Here is a 22,038-nt window from a genome sequence, read left to right on the forward strand (position 1 = left end):
TAAAAATCTCTTAATGCTCATTATGGCTGTTTAGGAGAATTTTATTTCCAGATCTACCTTACATAACTAGTGAATACAAAAAGATATACAGTGTTGTAGATGCGCATATACAGTGTAAGCTGCTATGTACATCGAAGGTACGATATTTGTGTATAAATCGACGTTCATATGAACAATGGAAAAATTTGTACAAGGACAGGACATTCATAGGGTTCGAGATTATGAAGCTTATATATACAGTAAAGGCTATGCCAACAAACAAAGGAATCTCACAAAATAAAGTGGTGTTTTTGAATCCACATAAGAGGACAATTTGCTCTCGTACTCAAGAACAATAACTCACTAAAAAAGAATGTTTTTATTTTAAATAAAAAGAAAAAAGAAAAAAAGTCACAGCTTTGCCGCAAATGTGAAGCAACGAACGCGGTAGCACAAAATTGGAAGGTCGCGCGCAGAATGGCAAGCAGACCGAAACGTGCCCCGCGTTTCTCACGCACAAATGACGCACAAAACGTACTCACAGGTACAGATGAATGCGAATAAGCGTCTCAGTGGTTACTTCGCTGTGTCTGAAAAACCCTTTTTACAAACGAAGGCTCTGCAACGATTGCAGTTACCTTTGTGCGTCCGTTATCTACAACAGAATCGTTCCACCAAACCCTAAGTCAAGCCAAGACGTACGATTCTCCCCACTGCAAGATAAGGGCGTGCGATCGAGCGTACCCCCGACTGTTGTCTACGCGGCAAAGTACGCGTGAGGCACGAGAGCTGCCACGCGCTCATTGCGCCATCTTGCTGATAATGCTGAAAACATGATAGACCCCCCCCCCCCCGATATTCCTGTCAACAGTGGCAAGTAGTAGATACAAAGAGCTTGCCGCTTAAACGTTCCAGGAGGTACCCCACGGTGGCTCAGTAGTTAACGCCTCACATTCAAGACGCGGAGGTCCCACGTTCTATTCCGCGCGCCGGAGTCTTCTTTCCGTATTATTATTGCCATAGCAATTATATACACACTCTAGGCTGGATTTCGCCGCCGGCGTCAAAGTCATGCACCATTTATGTATACGTATCTGTATATATGTAAAAGCAAGAAAGGAGAAAAAAGTGAAAATTCGGTAAATTCCAGATTTATTGATATGTGGGGTTTAACGTCCCAAAACCACTATATGATTATGAGAGACGCCGTAGTGGAGGGCTCCGGAAATTTAGACCACCTGGGGTTCTTTAACGTGCACCCAAATCTGAGCACACGGGCCTACAACATTTCCGCCTCCATCGGAAATGCAGCCGCCGCAGCCGGGATTCGAACCCGCGCCCTGCGGGTCAGCAGCCGAGTACCTTAGCCACTAGACCACCGCGGCGGGGCTCGGTAAATTCCAGGTACCCGGGAATCGACGTTATGCGAAGCATGCTGAGGGAAGGTGACCGATATGCAATATTTTTATTGAGCAACATGTCATGAAATGACACTAAATATATGTACGAATGTTGCATGCACAGACATATGTTGAAGAGTTGCCGATGTTTATAGAGCCAGTCGTCTGCACTTGCACAAGGATGGCAACTGGAACATGCGCATTAGCAACAACAGAAGCTGATATGAAGCGCTCATGCTCGCGAGGATACTGGCCCTGTACACTGCTACATATATCAACTTCAGCGCATCGCACATAACCACAATTGACGTTAACTCCACGTGGCGGCTGTATAAATGGAGTGCATATGTAATGTTTATAAAGCTAACTAGGCAGCACTGCAACCTCTATCGACGTTTCACGAATATCAGCTTCTACTCGAAAAGTAGTTCCGAGATCTGGCGTAGCTTTGTGATAGAATGCTTCATTGCCACGCAGAATGGTTTGGTTTGATTTCAGCTGGGACCCTGATATTTATTCTTTTTATTCGTCGGGTCGACACTACCGATTACGGGCAATTTTTAACGCTCGCGTGTTAGAATTGTCCATGTGTGTTCTCGTCGTTCCTGTGGAGATACTAAGTGTCAATCACCTGCGCCACATACTCGCTTACCAGCAGCACGTAGCTGCCCGTGAGTATGTGCCACTGTTTGGTGGGAAGTGTTTCATCATTATCAGCAAGATGGCGCAATGAGCACGCGGCGGCTTCATCTCTCACGTGTACTTTGGCCCGCGGAGAGGAGGGGAATGGACCATCTCTCGTGCGCCCTTATCTCCCGGTGGGGAGGCTCATGCGTCTTGGCTGGCTTGCACTGGAACGGTTATGTTGCAGTTACGGGGCGCAAAAAGGTCCCTGCAATCATTGCACAGTCTCCGTTTGCGAAAAGGGCGCCCTTTTCAGACCCAGCGACTGCTTATTCGCGTTCATCTGTACCTGTGAGTACGTTTCGTGCGTAATTTGTGTGTGAGGAACGCGGGGCGCATTTCGATCTGCTTGTCTTTCTGTGCGCAACCTTCCAATTTTTAGATGCGGAAGCATCTTATACTCGCGCCTTGTAGTGCGCCGTCCGCGCCGTCCACGCCGTCCGCACCGCTTCTCGAACATTCGACAGCTGACGCGCGCGCATGCGCCGTCACGCCGTCGCCCACTCTTCCACCATCTGTGCATCCCTTCCTCCTCTACACACCGCGCGCGCTTCACTCCTCCACCATCTGTGCACCCTTCCTCCTCTACACACCGCGTTCGACATCTACAATTCTCCTGATTCTCCAGTGGACGCGCATGTGGCGTCGCGCTTCGAGAACATTCAACAGCTGACAGTGCATGCGCCGTCGCGCTGCATATATACTCAAGGTCGGCGCTCGCTCGCTCAGTTGCCGCTCGTCGGTTGGTTTGTACGGCGCGTCGACGTCCAAGGTCGCGGTGAAATGAATTCCAACGAATCCACAAACACAATGATCGACGTCCCTTCGACCAGCGCCGCCCTTTCGCATACGTGTGTACGTGTTCACTCATTTAACACCCCCTCCTACAACCACGTTAACCAATTTAGCCATCGACCCAAGTAAGTCGCAATTTAACACCCCATTTCACAACCACGTTAACCAATTTAGCCATCGACCCAAGTAAGTCGCACTTTAACACCCCGTTAACCAATTATATGCTCCGCATCCTCCTCAGTGTTCCCCCGAGGGAAGCTGCGGGCAATTTTTTTTTTGCTATTGCGTTCATTGCTTTGCCCTTGCGGCAAACCTGTGACTTTTTGCTTTCTTGCATTTTCATGTATATAGATACGTATACATATAGGGTGAATGACATGGATGCCGACGTCGACGCCCACACCGACGCTGGCGGTGAAATCAGGTCAAGAGAGTCCATATAATTGCCATTGCAATAAAAGAAATAAAAATGGCAGTATATTTATGGAGGGAATGATGGATAGTGGAGCGAAGCATCCGTCCGTCCATTCGTTCTTGCTTCCGTCCATCCATGCGTGCGTCTGTGTCACCGCCCGTGCGTCCATCCGCCCGTCCGTGCGTGCGTCTGTTCGTGCGTCCGCACGTTCATCTGTGCGTCCGTCCTTGTTTTCGTCCATGCATCCACTCCTGCGGCCATCCCTGCGTCCATCCATCCGTGCAGCCATTCGTGCGTCCGTCCATGCATCTGTCTGTGTGTCCGTTCGTCCACCTATTCAACACTCCAAGTACCACCATCTCGCATCTTTTCATCATATATTCTTCATATAGAGGCACCGCCATCCAGCGGACATTTCAAGGACTGAACGAGAGGAGGCACATGCCCACTTTCTTACGGCTTGCGCCCTTCGTGTCTACTTCCCGCCTTTAACCACCACAAGCTCATAGTATACACTAGTTCACTGTATTCATGGCACTGTGGCCCAATTCTCGCTAACCCTTTCTAAAACCTAGGAGGTTACGCCCCACGAGTATAACGTGGCAACCCTATCTTCTCTTCTGTGCGTTGTTAAACAATAAAAAATTCGCAGCGTGCGCGTTAACTTAAAGCCTAATTCTCCTGTCTCTCATTTTCCCTTAGCAGCCATAGGCATGTATATTGAGCACTATCTTTTATTGTTCAACAACGCACAGAAGAAATCTCTCACTGGTACCACCTTGGAGGTCAAAATGTTATACTTGTTACAGACTTCTACAACGGCTACGAGGGACGAATGGGTGCCCTTATAAGCAGCTTCGCCCCTAAGAAATTCACACTGCAGTTTCACAGTGGTACAAGCTCTTGCCCACGTCCTCAGTTGGGGAAAAAAGGCAAGGTCAATGTTGTTTTTAACAAAAATGAATCGCGCAGATCAGCGTCGGAGGAAGGCCTCCTCTTGCAAAATAAATAACTCTTCATTGACATACGTAATCATTATGTTTCTTAACTGACACAGCAGAGGGAACATAGCTCTCTGAGGGCGTCCCGTCAAATGGGCCAGTACCCTCCGCTCTATAAGACAAAAGATCCAACAGCCATCAAAAGATCGACAAAAATATCCTTGTGGCGAGACTTCCACTGCATACTTATTTGGAACATACTTGTTTAGAAAAAATGTTTACCGATTTGGAGTACTTGGAAGAGCACTGAGCCGTCCCGCTAAAAGAAGTTCCACTGATCAAGTAAAGCGCCAATGAAAGTTGTCTTCGGATACGAACGCATTATTTAAAGGCTCCGGAGACATAAATATTTCGACCTATTGACAAAACCAAGCCAAACCTGGCACACTTTGTATGAATAAATGAAAACAATGCGTCGTGTGATCTGGATTATTTACTGGACGGACTTCAATTGAGATGGAGCACTAACTCTTTAAGTGATTTTTTGCAAGCGTCAGCGAACACTAAAAAAGAATGTTCAGCACATCTTATAATACTGCTTTACACATAAAGCTGAGAGCCTGCTGAAAACTTGGTAATACATTCAATGCAGTCGAGGATAAAGCTTAATACGTAATGTTCCGCAGCGCACGACATCACAAATTCGTGGTGGCGACAAACGATGGTTTCTATCCAGTAGACGACCCATCGATACAACGTTCGGCCGTAATATGCGTGCTGCGCAGGCATGACGCACTCAAAGGACGAAGCAAGCTAAGATGGCGTTGCGTGTGAGCTTATATTGCACTGCGCGGAGTGCTGGAAACTGTAGGCATGCGAGCGCCGTCGGAGATGCCCTCCGTCGGGATTGCGAAGACTGCAGAATCTGGCGTAACCCACTTTCGTGTGCAGTGCATATACGTTAAGATCTTGCCCCTGTAAATACGAATGTGGTATTTTTTGAGGGGCGAAGTTCCTTAAAGCGGTACCCGTTCATCCCTCGTAGTAGTTGTAGTCGTAGTGTGTAACCAGTCTTACGTTTTGATCTGCAAGAATGGTGCAGGTGGGAGATTGCTCCTGTGCGTTGTTGAACAATAAAAAATTTACAGCGTGCGCGTTAACTAAAAGCCGAATTGTCCTGTCTCTCATTCCCCATTAGCAGCCATTGGCGTGTACATTGAGCACTATCTGACAAGGAAAGGTTGCTACGTTATACTCGCTGGGCGCAACCTCCTTGCTTTTAGAAAGGTATAGCGAGCGTTGAGCCACAGTGCCATGAATACAGTAAACAAGTATATACCATGAACTCGAGGTGGTTAAAGGTGGGAAGTAGACACGTTGCGCAAGCCGTAAAAAAGTGTGCGTGTGCCACCTCTCGTTTAGTCGTTGGAATGTCCGCTGGATGGCGATGCATATGCGAAATATATGATGAAAAGATGCGACATGGTGGCACTTGGAGTGTTGATTAGGCGGACGAATGCGTACACAGACAGATGCATGGACGAAAGCACGGATGGCTGCACGGACAGATGTACGCATGGACAAACGCAGGGGCTGATGCATGGACGAACGCAGGGACGGACGCACAGATGAACGTGCGGATGCACGAACAGACGCGTGCGTGGACGGGCGGATGCATGGACGGAATCGAGAACGAATGGACGGACGGATGCATCGTCCCACTCCCCATCATTCACACCGTGGATATGCTGCCATTTTTGTTTTCGGAATTCGCTGTCTTGAGTGACTCCAATGTTTTCTGCACTTCACCTGGGCCTGCACTGCCTCCACGATCGGAGGCGTACTAGTCTTTCTGCACGTCGCTGACTTTTTCTAGTAACACTTGGATCGGCCCACGTTTGATCAAACGATGGTGTAACGTGATGAAGCTATCATGGAGCGTCACAAGAACACCACGATAACGTCCTTACGAACATATTTTTAGATGTTGAAGCTCCAACCAATGTGTGGCATGGTGCACTCTTACTGCGACATTGCCCACTATAATAATTAATTATTAACTAAATAAATAATTGTTGCAATTTAACGTCCCAAAACAACCATATAATTATGAGAGATGCCGTATAGTGGAGGGCTCTTGGAACTTTCGACCACTTGAAGTTCGTCAACGTGCACCTAAATATTAACCGTGCTCACGGCCGGGCCTCAAGCATTTTCGCTTATATCGAAAATGTTGCCGCCATGGCTAGTATTCTATCCTGCGAACTGCGGGTGAGTAGCCGAGTGCCTTAGCCACTAAACCATCGTGCGAGTCGTGCGCCAACCCTCCATCCGATCCTTGTGTGCGCGCAAGGATGTGGGAGTAAAGCCCCTTCTCCTTGCGTGAGCGTGAGGAAAGGGGGAAAGCTGGCGCATGCGCAGTGAGGGAGCGTGTGGTTACCGAGGGCCTTCTTTTTGCTGTGAGGAAGTGGCAGGAGGCAGCAGAGCAGTGCCTTTACTTTGTTTCTCCTCTCCCCTTTTTTCTCCACCACAGCTGTGCGCTTTTAAATATTGCTGCGCTCGCTCGCGCCGTTGCACTCTCCCAGTGGCGCTGGGATTTCACTTTGCGGCGCACACATAAGTATTAGACACATATGGCAGGGAGGATGACACAAGCGGTGCCCAACATATACACAACAGCGCACACAAGCGAAACATAGACGTAAAAATACAAATGGAACGTGGACGTAAACATACAAATGGAAACAACGAATCGATATGCAAGGGATTACCAGCACTGCTTCACATTCCCACATGGTTCCCTCCAGTGGAGATGGTGAAAATTTTCAGATGCGAAGCACCTCAGTGACTAGCCTATGTAACGCTGTCCCATGCGTCAGCACAAACCTCCTCGCCACAGGTGTTGGAGTGGTGCCAAGTAGGTGAAGTCGCAGATGCGCTTTGACGTCACTCTCTTTCTCACCCATAGCAGCAGCTGGCTCCTCCACCCGCTCGCAACACACTTCTTTCTCGCTTCGCCCTCTCCACCACCCGCAAAACTCGACCACTCGCCGAATGAAAACACTAGACAGATTTATTTGTGCGTCCACATGAGCCGTACGGACGCAGCCTGCCATCGCAAATGGCTAGCAGGCTGCCTCCGTACAGCTGCTGCGAACGCGTGACTAAGTCTGTCTACTTTTTCGGCTAGTTATTCTGCAATGAAACACAGAGCCCTACCCTTCTTTCCTGTCTTTGCGTTTCAAAAAAAAAAAACGTTTGCTCGAGTAAATACTACACAGAGTTCCACTTTAAAGCATTCTTTCAGCACCCGCGCTTGTTTCAAGCGGGTCAACTCCGCACACACCGCCGCACTTCGCATCCCATCAGAATTCCCTTCGGGGAGATGGTCCATAGTTTGATTGGGTGACGAAGCTTAATTTTCGCCTCTTTTTCATGTTTTCATGTTGACGCCAACGTCACCGCGTAAAGTAAGCTCTTGCGTTTGATGAGGCATCCAAGGCTTCCGCCCTAAAAAGGCATTTACCTATCCGAAATTTTCACGGGCGTTTGTGAGTTGCTGACTTCTCCACCTGTAGGTAACTAATGGTGCAAATTCATATCGTCGATGCTTTCAGAGTGAGAGTGAACGTGTCAGAAGCGCTTGCAGCGGTCCCTGGAGATGCAGGTCGTCCCGTTCTTTGCGAGCAGGTACCCGTCAGCGCAGACGCAGGCGTTCATGCGACACAGTCGCACACAGCGCCGCGGTCGCACGTCACAGTAGGCGGGACACAAAGAGGCACACTCTTCGAACTTGCGGTTTGGGCCACAGTCCGGTTGGCACCGGGACATTGGCACACATGAACCACCAACCGATGACCTGCGCAGGAATGTTCGGTGTTCGAAAGGGCAGATAAAAATCTCCTTTTTTCGTTGTCAATCTGGAGCACCCAGCTTCAAAGAGACACAGTATAAAAGTAACAGGGGAAACGAAGCACACAAGGAGGCAATCGTAAGTGCAGTGCTCACGGAATGAAACTTTTCAGCTTAGGGCTAATAAATTTACGTACATAGTTAGGTTTTCATCGCCTACAATTCGCATTTTTCGGGCACAATGTTGGGGCCCACACTTACGTCCGAACCAACAACATTTGTAGTGACCATATTAGTAAAACGTCGTTATACAGTCAAAGCCACTTATAGAGATTCCGGCTTTAACAATACATCGGTGATGACAATGACACTTTGCTGTACCGCCAGCTTTTGTGTGTTTTTCATAGTGAAATAGCCCTATTAAAACAATGTCCGCAGGCCGCATTATCGGTTGTAACAGTGAATTCTGACCGTTGGGTGTCTTTGTTGAAAGCTAATAAAACGCGAAAATATTGAAAACAAAGAAAAAAACTACAAGTTCAAACCTCCACCTACAAATCCAACGTCCCCCAACGTCCTTTCGGTTTCACATTATGCTTCGCTGCAGAGCGCTGTGCTATTGTGGCAAAGCCAATTTTCAAAATGCTCTATTTTGATTGTTTTTGGAGATTTTGATCACCTGGTGTCATTAACATGCACTGAAATCGCACAGTACTCAGGCTTTTACCGCATTGGCTCTATCGAAATGCAACCATAGCGGCGGGGATCACACCCGTGAACTTCAGTTCAGCAGCACTAGCCCAGCGGCCAAGCTTGAAGGGCATGAAATTGCGGACGCTTTGGGGAAATTTTTAAGCATGTCCGACAAACGCATGTCTGAAAAGGGGAAAAAATGGCAGCTTTGTTATCCTTATGACTGATGTCTGTTGGGGCAACCTATGAAGTTATATTATTCCCCCCCCCCACTCCCATTTGCTTTCTTTGTGCAACCCGTTTATAGCGATAACCGGTTCTAATAACGGAATTTGGAAGGCACCAGAGTATTGTTATAAATGAGCTGGACTGTATCGAGAAACTGTGAATGCAAGTAGTAATGTTAAGCTGCATTTCTTTTGGTGCACACCATACTTTCATTTATTTCCTCTGTGACCTCCGCTCTGTGCTCCTTTCAAAATGCTTCCCCAACTGGGTCGGTGAAATATGGGGGAGGGGGGTTACGGGCCTTTCGACACTCTTGGCTGTTTCGGTTATAGCCGAAATGACCAAGTGTGTTAAAACGTCCATTCCTGACGCCATGCATTTCCTTCAACTGCAGCCATTATTCTTTGCACTGCAAGAAACTAGAAGCACGGGCACATAAACATATGCAAACAAGCACACCTCACGTGTGACTTTTAGGCCAAGGCCTGTTGACTTGTCATGAGACAGGGAACGAGCATAAAAAAGTAGTAATTGAGAGAATGAGTAGAGGGACTTAAACTGCCGAGGAATACTAACGTTTCTAAAACAATAAACGACTTTGGCAAGGGCTACATTTGGAAGTAATGTCTGGCTTGACATTTTATTGTTTGTTAGCTGTCCGAGAAAGACAACACAACAAAACTCAATCGTGTTCGTCGTGCTGGCTACGTAGGTGCGTCGTTATACAACAAGAAATGTGCCTGACTGGGCGTCACAAAACGACATGTTTTTCGTCAAACGCAAAGGGCTGAAAATTAGTGCTTCATGTACACTATTGCCTTAGATACTTTTGGTATAAGGTTGAATGGTTTCCAGTATAAAACACCCAAAGGCGACTGCGACTACGAGAACGGCCGCAGGGGAGCGCTTCTGATAATATGCACCACCTAAGCGCACTGCATGACAGCCCAAAGTACACGAGACTCTAGCGTTTTGCATTTAATTAAAGGACAAGGCTGAGGCTCGGATCGAAAGCGCATCTTTTCGGCAGCAGTCTCTGACACAAACAAGTACTCACACACACACGCAGATGAAAATGCCCCTTACCCCCTCACCGACGACACCGACCATCACACGCACACTCAATGGCCCATACACACATATGTATTGCAACGTACAAAAAAAAAAAAGGTTTTTCGGCAATAGTAATACCATGCTGTCAGACTCACTAACGCAGGTCTCCCAATAAAGCAGCCACAAAAAGCAGAAAAAAATGTTCCAGCATCTGCATGTTAATCTGCAAATGTCGTCAAACGACGATAGTCTTGCGTGTGGAGAGAGTGAACAAAGCATTTATTTGATGTTCTGCGCAAGAGAATGGTATTCTGAATGGTATTATTAATGAATGGAGAGAATTAATGAATGAATGGTGAGAGAGAGAGAGAGAAAATTTTAATGCGGAAAGGCAGGGAGGTTAACCAGAAAACATATCCGGTTTGCTACCCTGCACTGGGGAAAGGGTAAGGGGAAAGGGAGGAAGAGAAGCACAAACACACATACACACACTCGCACACAGTAGTGTCACAATCGTTCTACGAGGCGGGTCGCTCGCAGAAACTTCATCAGCGCCTTCGTTGCTTTCTGGCGTGAAGCTCGATCTTTCCGACATTCCAAGATTGACTGCTCAGAAAATGGCTGGTCGTCGAGGCGAGACGACCAATGAATGGTATTCTGAATGGAGAGAATGGTATTATTAATGGTATTCTGGAGGCGCTGCGTTAGAGTGCGTCGATCGTGCAGAGGAGGTGAACAGCGCATCAAGTCACGTCACACGTGAGACATGAGCGCCATCTGGTAGCTTTTTTAGAAAACGAAGCGCGTGACTTTAAGGCGAGTGTCTGCGCCCGTCTTATAGGTGATAAGGCGTAAAATGCAAGGCGACGGGTAGGTGCCAGTACCATCTCGTCTTAGCAAAGCGTTGGAAACACCCGCTTTTTCGTGCAAGTGTTGCATGGTCAGCGCAGCGTGATAAGCGCTATGGTCCTTAAAATTACTTATGTATGCCTTTCTAGTAAAAGACGCACATTCAGAATATATACGTGTTGTTATGATGCCCCAGACATGCGCAATAATTGATTTTTAATTGACAATAGCGCAAGTATAAACGCTAAATCTTGAGCGACATTGGTGTGCGTTGCGGATGGGTTCGACCGTTTCAAATACCTGACGCCGTTTAGAGTTGACAAACAGACAAAGTTACAGACAGACAGACAGACAGACAGACAGACAGACAGACAGACAGACAGACAGACAGACAGACAGACAGACAGACAGAGAGACAGACCAAAATTTTTGCGTCGAAGGTCCCCAAGAAAGACTATCGTCGTTAAAAAAATCCGCTCCGCTGTGGTAGTCTAGTGAATAAAGCATTCGTCTGCTGACCCGCTGGTAGCAGGAATGAATCTCGGGTGCGGCGGCCTCATTTTTGATGGAGGCGAAAACGCTGTAGGCCCGTTTGCTCAGATTTGGGTGCACGCTGAGGAACCCCAGGCGATCAAAATTTTCGGAGCCCTATATTACGGCGTCTCATGCTCGTATGATGGTTTTGGGACGTTAAACCTCGCATATCAATGAGAAAACAACAAGCCGATCCAGAGCGCGTGCTGTCCCAAACGTCTTCTTGCCTTGTTTCTTCAAGCAGCGGGTTCGTGATTGCTGCAGTTCGTGACCAGGTGGCATTATTCTACCAATGAAAAAGCAAAACAAAACACATCGCCCCGATACTTTCGCAAGTGGTGATGCATAAGCTGAAAGACACTAAACGAATACATTTTGGGTCATTGAAGAAAAAAAAAGTGGTCACGCTGCCGCATAGTCGCACTAACGCGTGAAGTACAGCATCGGTCGTACAGCGTTACCAATCTCTGGGTAGTGCTTTCGACGCTGGGGCGACATGGTTTCGTCTAGGACGACCTCATAGTTCACTTCTATCGCGCGATGCACGACTTTGTGGGGTCGAAAGTATAGTTAGTAACTTTGCGGATAATGCTTGGCGGTGAACCGGAGTGATACGCAAACTTGATTTCGTGGAAAGCATTCCACTTCTCGATAGCGAAGATTAGAGCAACTTGCTCCTGGCCGACTGCCAAGCTTCTTTAGCATATAGAGTGAGCTCCTCAGCGTCAGGTGTGAGTAAAACGTCGTAATCGTGTGGCAGCACAGTATCTCGCTGGTCTGGACCCCAACGTCCGTAGAAAAGACGGAAAGGCGTGAATTGTATCGTTTTCTGGATGACATTTTTGTACGCGAATGTTATATGTGGCAGAACCTCCACCGGCGTATTGTGCTGAACGTCTACATATATGGAAACAAAACAGCGACGAATTCGTTCAGGCACTCCGTCAAGTCGTTAGTACGCGGGTGATACGCCGTTGCCATACGATGGCTCGTACAGCTTAGTTTGAATACTTTGTCAATGAGCTGAGCCGTGAAAGTGCATGGTCCCCCGATTTGTGATGATGCAATACGGGGCACCATGGCAAAGTACGATCCGATTGACCGAAAACTGGCCAACATGGGAAGTTGGATCGTTGTTATCGGGGCGCATCTCGTTCTGTAATTTATAGCTAAGACTGCGCCATTGCTGCCGGCAGATGACAGCGGCCGTGACAAATTCATTCCGTTTTTACGCAATGGCACCCTAGGTCATGTGATTGATTGCAGAAATCCTGCAAGCTTCTGTGGCGGAGATTTGCGGCTTGGACATTTACGGCAGCCTATTACATAGCGCATGATGGATGCAGCAAGCCTAGTTCGGGCCAGTAGTATGCCTGTTGAACTCTGACGTGGGCTCGTCAAGGACTTAAGTGACTCGATTTAGTGTAGGGTATATACATACATACATATAAATATATATATATATATATATATATATATATATATATATATATATATATATATATATATATATATATATATAATTATGATTCAAAAAAGAAATTCTGTCCAGTGCAAATATATTTAAGAATAAAGGAGCACACTTACGAAAATTTGATAATTGTTTACTCTACGTTTCGGCCGTGGCACGGCCTTCGTCACGGCCGTGCCACGGCCGAAAAATAGAGTAAACAATTATAAAATTCAAAGTCAAAGTCAAAGTCAAATTCAAAGTCAAGGCCGTGCCACGGCCGAAAAATAGAGTAAACAATTATAAAATTTTCGTAAGTGTGCTCCTTTGATGTTAATTACATATATATATATATATATATATATATATATATAAGGGAAAGAAGTGTGTACTTAAGGGCTCACTTTTCCGTGTTTTAACACAATAATAATGAAATATAAGAGACAGTAATGCAAAGGAATGCATAGGAGAGATTATTAGTCCGAATCGTAAGGCAAACTAGAAGGAAGAAAAGTGGGTGAAAAGACAACTTGTCATGGGCAGGAACCAAACCTGCGACCTTCGAATAACGCGTTCGATGCTCTACCACTGAGCTACCACGGCGGCTATCCTCCCCGCCACGATATTGGGTATATATGTGAATTTAAACGTGGGAGTATCAGTCAGCGCCATCTGTAGCAATGGCTGCGAGTGTGGCACACTCTTTTATGAGCCTGCGTGGCCTCACGTAGCGCGTGAACTTGTTACGAGCTGGCAGCTGTAAGTCTCTCGTATACGTCTGAGAGGCCACGCCGGCCACTTCCGATGAATATTGCATTTGACTACATTTATCTAAAGGTGACGTGAAACGCACAACCCTACAATGTTTTCTTCGCGCATACAAAAAAAGAAAAAAAACATATTTGCAATGATCTTTGACGATCGCCGCTTACGCGATCACAATTTCGCATAACCCGTTAAGGAAGGAGCTCATTGCCAGGAAAGTATGACGTAACGTTTGTTTGCTCGTCTGTTTAGTGTTGCGGACGCTGTGCTGAGGCATAACGTGCTTTCCAGCAATCATTCCTCTCAGGTTTCACACATTCAGATTGCGCAAGTAACTCGATGTCCGGTGAGCTCTAAGTCACGCAACACGTGAGTTACGCAAGACGACCCTAGCAGACTGCCGGCTCAAGTGGGCACCCAGTGCGGTGTGCAAACCAGGAAGTTTGGAGACAAGGAATCAGATATGATTTTCTACCCACGCTCGTTATCGCATGATTAGTGGGGAATGAGTGGCCACTACTCAAATTAGTAACGGTGATGATCGTTTGAACTTTCAGGGGTCATCTGCTTGAAAGAAGAGTAAATGACTGGACGATAAATACGTCGAAAAATGCTATCTATGCACGTGTCAAGGTATTGCCTAATTGCGCACCAGGCCCGCTTGAAGCTACAAAAAATACAAACACGCCATATCTGCCACTCCTCTCAGTTGCTGTTTTTTTTTGTTCTGAACATGGGAATTTCTACCGAAGTCAGGGTACAGTCGTAGTAGGCTAGTGTTGGTATATTAATAAGGTTATTAATAATAATTTCGGGGATTTCACGCTGCCGAAGCTATAATACGTAGCAGTGAATTGTAGATTATCTTGTGGAACTCGGAATTTTTTAACGTGTACTTCAATGTTAGGCACATGGCTGTTGGTCCATCTAGTCTGAGAAATAGGGCTTTTTATGCTTTTTATCATGCAGAGACCGACTGAATAGACTATAAACACAGACCGTGCTGTGCTATTTATGTTTGTGGTGTGTTCAGTCCGTCCCTGTACAAAAAAAAGTGCGATTACCCAAAACGCAACTCCCATCAGCCCCTGTAGCTGCTGTGTTCCGTCTCGTCTCCACTTAAATGCGGTCGCCGGGGCCAGGTATCGAACCTGAGACCTAGAACTAAACAGCCTGAAAGATGTGGGTATAAGAGTTGGCGTGTGCACAGCAGAGTGACGAGTCAAAATGTGTTTGTATTGAAGGCATTGTCAGTTGCTCTAACCTTACAGTTGCCAAAATATGGTTGTGTTTTCGTCGATTGGTGTATCCGCGTTGAATTCAGGCACTTATATTCCGTAAAGTAGGCCGGTAAGGCTTAAAGCGCTATGACTTTTGCGTCCTGCTACCATTTGAACGTAGCAGGTGTGGCCCGAAATCGATTTCTATGTCTTGTTTTAACCACAAGAGTGACAGAGACATTACAGTGAGTGCGTAGCTAGGCGTTGAACCTTTCCTTGAATACATGAAGTAGCTTCATATAATTTTGAATCAACAACAACTTATGTACCGTCGAAGCTACCACACGGTAACTACAGGCTGTGAATGCGGAATCCCGAGCGTATCTTACCTGAGTTCTGTCACGAAAGCACCTGCGAGATCAACGGTGCTGAAACCACTACGCTAAAACAAAAGCTTCGGAAGCGTGAGGCCAATGCATCATTTCATATGTTGTATTCATTGATTCCAATGCTGTTCGAGTGAGTCGGGCCTATGGCCTGCACAGCTCCAAGATGGGCGACCAGCTCAGAGCTGTTCACAAGGCCCTGGACAATGGTCCAGGCAATGGTCGCAATGGCAATGGCAGCGACAAGGCAATGGCCTCGTCGTCACAATGTGCGGTACCCCTGCCCTGTTCACCGAGCTGTAGGATACTGAATAAATGTTTTTACCATCCAACAATGAACGCACATACACACACATGCACGCACACAGGCACATGGTCTCACCTAATGTATCCGTGCCTGCATATGCATCCTGGCTTGCATTGTCCGCGGCAACCGCCGTCAGGCACGGGTAGTCCACACACGAGCTGGCAGTTGGCGCCACAGTCGGCGTACACCTCATTGGCACCACGGCAGCTTGGCTTCGGTCTACCACCACCGGTTGCTGCTGTGCGCACGCATGTAAGATTCGTTATCTCAATTTGTTGTGAAAAGGAACTAAGCTCCGATGACAGACACGTCATCTTCACATTGTCCAAATAACTGTACGCAACCTGTGCCTATCTTCTTAATCTGCACCTTGCCTTGCTGTGTACTGCCTGCGGAGTGGGGTGCACCTTTCACTATGCGGTAGTGATGAGTGATGAAGTCAGGACGTTGCGTTTCGTATGAGGTGTCATAGTGACGTCATCATGACGCAATAATTTTTCAAAATGTTTGGCCATTTCTGACGTCGGCGTCAGCACGAACAAGGCGAAAAGTGACATGATTAAAACTTTAGTCATGAAGCAGTAAGCTTTGATCACATGAATTTTTTTTCACTGTTCGTGCAGACGCAATTGGTCATTTTTCTCCTTTTATAAGGCATCTAAGACTTTGGCATTATTATTATTCTTTACTTGGTCCGGAAAAATTGTTATCATAGACCTATTTGCGCACCTAAATACTCATTCATTTTATGATCCTACTACCTTTTCCATACAAGTTTCACGAAGCGAATTTCAGAAACCACGTAGAAAAAAGCATGCAGGGGAGATGTGCTCTGTGCCGGTCCCCAAGAATTCCAGCTGCTCACAATTTTGACACGATAGCGTTGAAAAGCTCCTTTCACAGAAGTTCCGGCGTCGGTGTCAGTGCCGCTGTTTATAAGCGAAAAATTCATCATCGTTGCGTGACCAAAAATTGTTAAAGTTGCAAATAAAGAAATTATTGGTGCCAGTGGGGATCAAATCCGCAACCTTTGTGTCTGAGCGGGGATCGAACCAGGGTCGTTCGCTTAGCAAGCGGGTGTTCTACCACACAGCCGTGCCAATGCCTGCTGATGCAGCGGAAATAATTTACTCTGCCTAAAAATGCCAAGAAAGTTACTTTCATGCTTTACAAGCACATGCGTACTGTACAAATTCTTCACAATACAACAGGAAATATCAGTGACAATGCGTTGTACAAGCGGGCATATCCACGTGGCGTCACAACATGAGATCATCATAATGACTCAATAGTTTCAAGCCAATAAGTCACCACAAAAAGCAAACATGCTACTGCACCATCAAGGCCTTGAAGTGGGTGCATAGCAAGCTCGAAAAGATTTCATGAACTTTCCTTGAAATAGGCACTTAACGGAATATTGCGATCACGTTCAACTCTTAAAGGTGAAACTTGAGGGTACCTAAATTTTATTCAAGAAACTCAAGCAATTAATTTTTATTCATTATTCTGACAGTTAACTAGTCCTTATGTTCAGCTAAATTATGTTTCGACATCGCATTCATGCAATATAGCGTTTAACGGGAATCACAAACATTGATATATGTTTTTGAAAAACAACTTTTACCTCGGTGGAGCCACCCACTGGTTGAGGGGGGCTCTTGAAACCTCCTTAAGCTAGTCTTTTTGGTGTTTAAATAAAGTGTTTTGTATGTACGTACGAACACCCTGAAAACCGGGAATGGCTTCTCGACTCAGTGGTGTAAGCCTTTTTTTTTTGTATGTGTGGGGAGGGGACACCTCTTTGATTGGAAGCAGGAGCCTGGTAGGCGTGATCAGTGCCATTTCGCTTTCATGTACTATGGCAAAAAAAAAAGGGGAGGGGGAGTGTATGGGCTCTGTGTGCCACTTCCTGGCTACACCAGTAGCTCGACCGGATATGTTTGAAAGAGAAAAGAGAGTACCAGTAAGAACTAATACCACTCATCAGAAGACTGAGCTGTGAGATTCATACCTTTGCGAATTATCTTGAATCCATTGGCGTTGCCAGTCCTGAGAATGGACACCTGTGGCAGCCTGCGTTTGGCAGATGAAGGCGACGAAGGCAAAGTGAGAGACGACTCGATTACTGCCTTCAACGCCGCTATTCTCTGGTCCGTGGTGGTGGCCGCCGATCGAGAAGAACTCCACACTCTGCTATGTGAGACAGGTTCAGCTGCGAGGCATACAAAGAACGTGTCGATCATGAACTGTTCAGAGATACCTTGCCGGCAGTTGCCATGATGCTTCGTAGAGCCAGCTCCTAATGGAACTGGCCTAAATGAATCGTGAACACAATAAACACCTCATATATGAGGTGCTACGTTGCGGAAACTGTGTTGCACCTTCAGGTGTTGTTTGTGCGCAGCTGCTATTGCCTCATCGGGTCTGCCAGCATTCCATGGAACTGCTGCTTCAAAAATTATCTACATTTTTCTTTCGATGTTTTGTTGTTCCGGCGACTAGGTTAATATCTAGCTGGTCCTGCGCTGCTGTGCACGACATTGACATGCCGCCATATACAAGAAGTTCGGTGACCAAGATGTGTGAGTATGCACGTCTCATGCTCGGATTTTGTCGTTATATGCTCTTGCAAGCTGAGCTCAAGGGGCACTAAATATATTAGTGGTATTAGTGTTGTAAAATATGATATTGCAAAGTGTACGGGATACCCAATAGAATACACTCGACCCACACGCAAGCGTTGGCGTTGGGCTCAAGGAAAACACCGAAAAGGCCAAACAAACCTTGGCACCTTGCTGATGGGGCACTGCTATGGCCATGACATGGCCATGTTATCTGCGAGATGTTCGGAGAATGAGATGTGTGAGCAGCCACGTCTCGTGCTGTGATGTTCTTATAAATACTCGTGCGATCAGAGCGTGAGCAGTACACTAACTGGATACGACGACTGATGTAGTGAATTAGGGCATTGTAGAGTGTACTGCATACCCTATCAAGTACACTCGACGCGCACATGATGCTTCGCGTTGGGCACAATTAAAACATGGGAAAGAAAACAGTGACGCCAAACGGCCCAGAAGAGCTTACTGACAACCGCATAACCGGGTTCACCGATTACTGAGGCACAGGGCAACTTCACTTATTACTACGCATTAAGGCGAATGTAAAGCGATTACGTGGGGTAAATTTCAAGTCTACTTCTCGCTTTCCTCTGCGTGCACGTGTTCCAAAAAAAGTTGTCAACAATTTAGAGTAATCGAAATTTTACTTTGGGAGAGCGAAAAGCCGTCCCTTGGTCATCAGCTAAGACGACAGCGTCACACAGAGTACATCGCTACAGCTCACAGTTTATCGCATTTATTGATTGTATGCCGGGTCACCATTTCACGCAAACTGAATGGCCTAACGTTCTAAGTTTTCTACTTCTGATCAGGATAATAAATAAACAACTTACAAAAAATGTCTATGTCTTACGCTCTTACATTCCACTCGTCTCATTTCAGACAAAACGTCATTCGGTAAACCAAACTTTCTATTTATAACAAATAAAAACAGGATATCATAAATGACTGGGCCGGAAATGTTGCTGGGACTGCAGTGACCTTTTGTTGTCAACCATTTCTCATTCGCTTCAAGCCTCCATATTTCCCGCCACTTTTGTCTTGCTTGGATTGACAACAGGTCGTACATTTCAAGTTTGGAGCCCTCTAGAGGCCCTGCTTGTCGCATGCTGTCGTATGCTGTCATTGTACGGACGTTGTCGTAGCTTGGCGTAACGCGGCAAAGCGACGGATACTATTGCCGTCTGTAGCATTATGAGAGTGCACTCGCTCGCAAGAAGTAGAAGACTTCTTCGAGCGCAGTGATGATAATGAGTGCAGATCGCTTTAGGGACTCCCGCTGTCGTATGATGTATTCGCTTGGTGCTTCGCAGAAAAAAGCAAAAATAAGAATATATAAAAAACAAGCAAGCGATCAAAAATGAGGGAGAGAAAGAAATGGATAAAAAAGGAATTAACATCGAAATAACAAGAAGAAAAGAAGAGAACAAAGACAAAGTAAGAGATGAATACAAAAAAAGAGAGAAAGAAAAGGTGGTGATAAAAACCAAAAAGATGGAAAGAGAGGACGAAAAAAAAGAAAACTAAAAAGAAACAAAGCTGCGCACTACGTGTAGGCTTGTCATCTCATTACAAAGCTGCTTTAATTTTATGTTTGATTTTGCCACTGTGTTGACGAACATCAATCAACTTTTCTTCATGTCGTAAAATTTTGCGCGCACTGTCAACTAAAGCTAGCTTTATAGGCACTGGCAGTAAAGTTTGTTGCTTTTCGAAAATATACGGGAGGATGTAAAGAATGACGGAACATTCGTGCATGCTGCCGACTGGCACAACTCCGATGCACGCTGCAATTGTCTTGCGTCGCTCGAAGTTCATCATACATTCATCGAACTCAGGCAGCATGCTCTACATTCAGTCGGTCGAAGCTAAACAGTCGGGAAATGTTCGCATAGCTCGCACAGGATTGCTTTCGTGGTTAGACGGCAATCATCTAGGAGCATTCAGCATGTTAGATAACGTCATTCTAAAAGAAATAAAATTGTTCGATCTCTATGTATTGCCTCCATCGAAAATGCAGCCGCCGCAGCTGAGATTAGATCTCGCAACCCTCGTGTCAGCAGCAGAGTACCTTAGCCACAAGACCACCAGGCTGGGGTGGCCTTCTTTAGGTGTGTGGGGGAGCTGATGTGGAGCTGCTAAATGCCTAGCCCTGTCAGAAGTGACCACGAAAATAGTTGCTTTCGGTTAATGGCCAATAACAAGAATGTATAGCTCATTACAGTCCACAAACGCGATGTGAGGATGAGGTGCGCCGTAGGCGAGGGCCCAGGAATTTTCGTATATGGGACGGTCTTTAACGTACACCGAAATCACAATATAGACGAGCCTCTAGCATTTTCGTCGGCATCAATATGCCACCGCCAGGGCCGGAATCGAACCCGTGACTTTCAGATCAGCTGCAGAGTGCCATAACCAGTGTATCAATAAGGCGGACAATTTCAACAAAAAGAGCTATTACGAAAATTAAAACGACACCCGGATTGTACTTGACAAGATCATGAGCACGTGATGAACTCACCTTGGCCCCAGGCTACAGATCTGTAGCAAAATACTGCAACCGCCAGAAGAAACTGTGCGAAGTAGCATTGAAGCATCCTCACTTACAGAATTCGGCTCGGCGTCCGTCGGGCTATATTTTGAAGACTTTGGTAAGAAGGACATTCACTTATATCGGAGTCTTCAGGGCCACACGCAAGTGCCCGCACGGCCTCTAAACCGAGGGCCTGCTGCCGGTGGCATGGAGGACGACCGGATGGGTGACCGCGCGCATAAATTTGCTCCGCGTCTTGAAGGCGAGTACAGGAGGGCCACCGAAGAACTGCTTTTGCAAATATTCTTTTTCCTTTCTACCTCACATGGGTACACATTCGCTTGTGACGGGAGCTAAAGTTGTCTCCTTGCTCGTCTATACAATTCTATAGCAGACGGCCAACAGGTGCGTGACTCAATAGCTTATGGCTGGACCCTGCGTTAAAGAAACGTGATGCTCTCTGTAGCGATTGTATAAGTCTACGGTGCGCGTGTGTTTCTCTCTATGCGCGACGTCAAACTGATTTTTGCTACAATGGTTCAGGGCTTGTGTTCCCAAGTGTGACGTTTGGTGCGCAGATGTAACAGCGAATTCTAGGGAAAGAAAGAAAGAAAAGAAGGAAAGTAGGACGAAAAAAAAGGAAGGAAAAAAGGAAGAAAAAAAGAAATCTTGGCATCACCACGAAACGAAATATAATAAGAGGGCTAAACACCGGGGAACGTTGTCACCGCAACAGATCCAAGACATTCCCACTCGCGCATGTAAATGTGTGCCAACGCGTGTGTACAGACATACAAAGTGTCTTTGCCACTGAGTCGCCGCTCCCAAAACCTTCAACTCCAGGGTGGCAGCTTGTTGCCGTTGTTGCCGTTTTGCCACTGCTTCTCGAGCTCTTGCTTCCGAGGTAGCTTGCTTTGTGTGTATACGTTGAGCCGCCTATGCCGTGCTCGCACCTCCGGAGTAACAGCGTGCTGTCGGGGTTGCCGCTTCACCTCTCGTGGGCGAGAATGCTTTGACTATCATTTTAGTCCATGAAAGAAAAACAAAGGGTGGTCTCCTTCTTCTTCTCTTCTCAAGGTACTTACCCAATGTAGCACGCTTATTCTCCATCGTTATCGTCAACAGCGTCATCGTCGTCATGGCCTCTATTTGGTACCTTGCGTTAGCTGTGCTGGACTACGGACAACGCAAAAGGGGCCAGCCTAGGCCCCAAGTTGCTTTGTCCATAAAAAAAAGAAGCAAAAAAGAAAAAGAAGGAACAAAGGAAAGGAAGAAACAACGAAAGAGTGCACTTAGGAGTCCAACACTAGAGTTTTGTTAGACTGGCCTCGCC

General features: G+C 46.5%; 1 protein-coding gene across 2 annotated transcripts; it reads right to left on the bottom strand.

The window, feature by feature from the left end:
* Positions 1 to 1,427: 1,427 nt before the first annotated feature.
* On the bottom strand, positions 1,428 to 20,803 carry LOC119185311 (uncharacterized). 2 transcript variants are annotated; one of them, XM_075872182.1, is made up of 4 exons: positions 20,694 to 20,803; positions 17,563 to 17,763; positions 15,627 to 15,786; positions 1,428 to 8,073 (listed from the first exon to the last, which is right to left on the bottom strand). In XM_075872182.1, the coding sequence occupies exons 1-4, from the start codon at positions 20,767 to 20,769 to the stop codon at positions 7,848 to 7,850; spliced, it is 663 nt and encodes a 220-aa protein (XP_075728297.1). In that variant the 5' UTR covers positions 20,770 to 20,803; the 3' UTR covers positions 1,428 to 7,847. The 2 variants fall into 2 exon arrangements, with proteins under 2 accessions (XP_075728297.1, XP_075728296.1); XM_075872181.1 differs by having other exon boundaries at positions 15,627 to 15,789.
* Positions 20,804 to 22,038: the final 1,235 nt, after the last annotated feature.

This window comes from Rhipicephalus microplus, chromosome 8 (genome assembly GCF_043290135.1).
Source record: "Rhipicephalus microplus isolate Deutch F79 chromosome 8, USDA_Rmic, whole genome shotgun sequence".
NCBI lineage: Eukaryota > Metazoa > Arthropoda > Arachnida > Ixodida > Ixodidae > Rhipicephalus > Rhipicephalus microplus.

Bases quoted from the DNA above. Each gene is read 5' to 3' on its own strand.
- LOC119185311 (XM_075872181.1), bottom strand. From the start codon at position 20,769: ATGCTTCAATGCTACTTCGCACAGTTTCTTCTGGCGGTTGCAGTATTT. The intron at 17,764-20,693 runs GTGAGTTCATCA...TATGCCTCGCAG, and splicing joins ATCTGTAGCCTGGGGCCAAG to CTGAACCTGTCTCACATAGC. The intron at 15,790-17,562 runs GTATGAATCTCA...GCGTGCGCACAG, and splicing joins ATTCAAGATAATTCGCAAAG to CAGCAACCGGTGGTGGTAGA.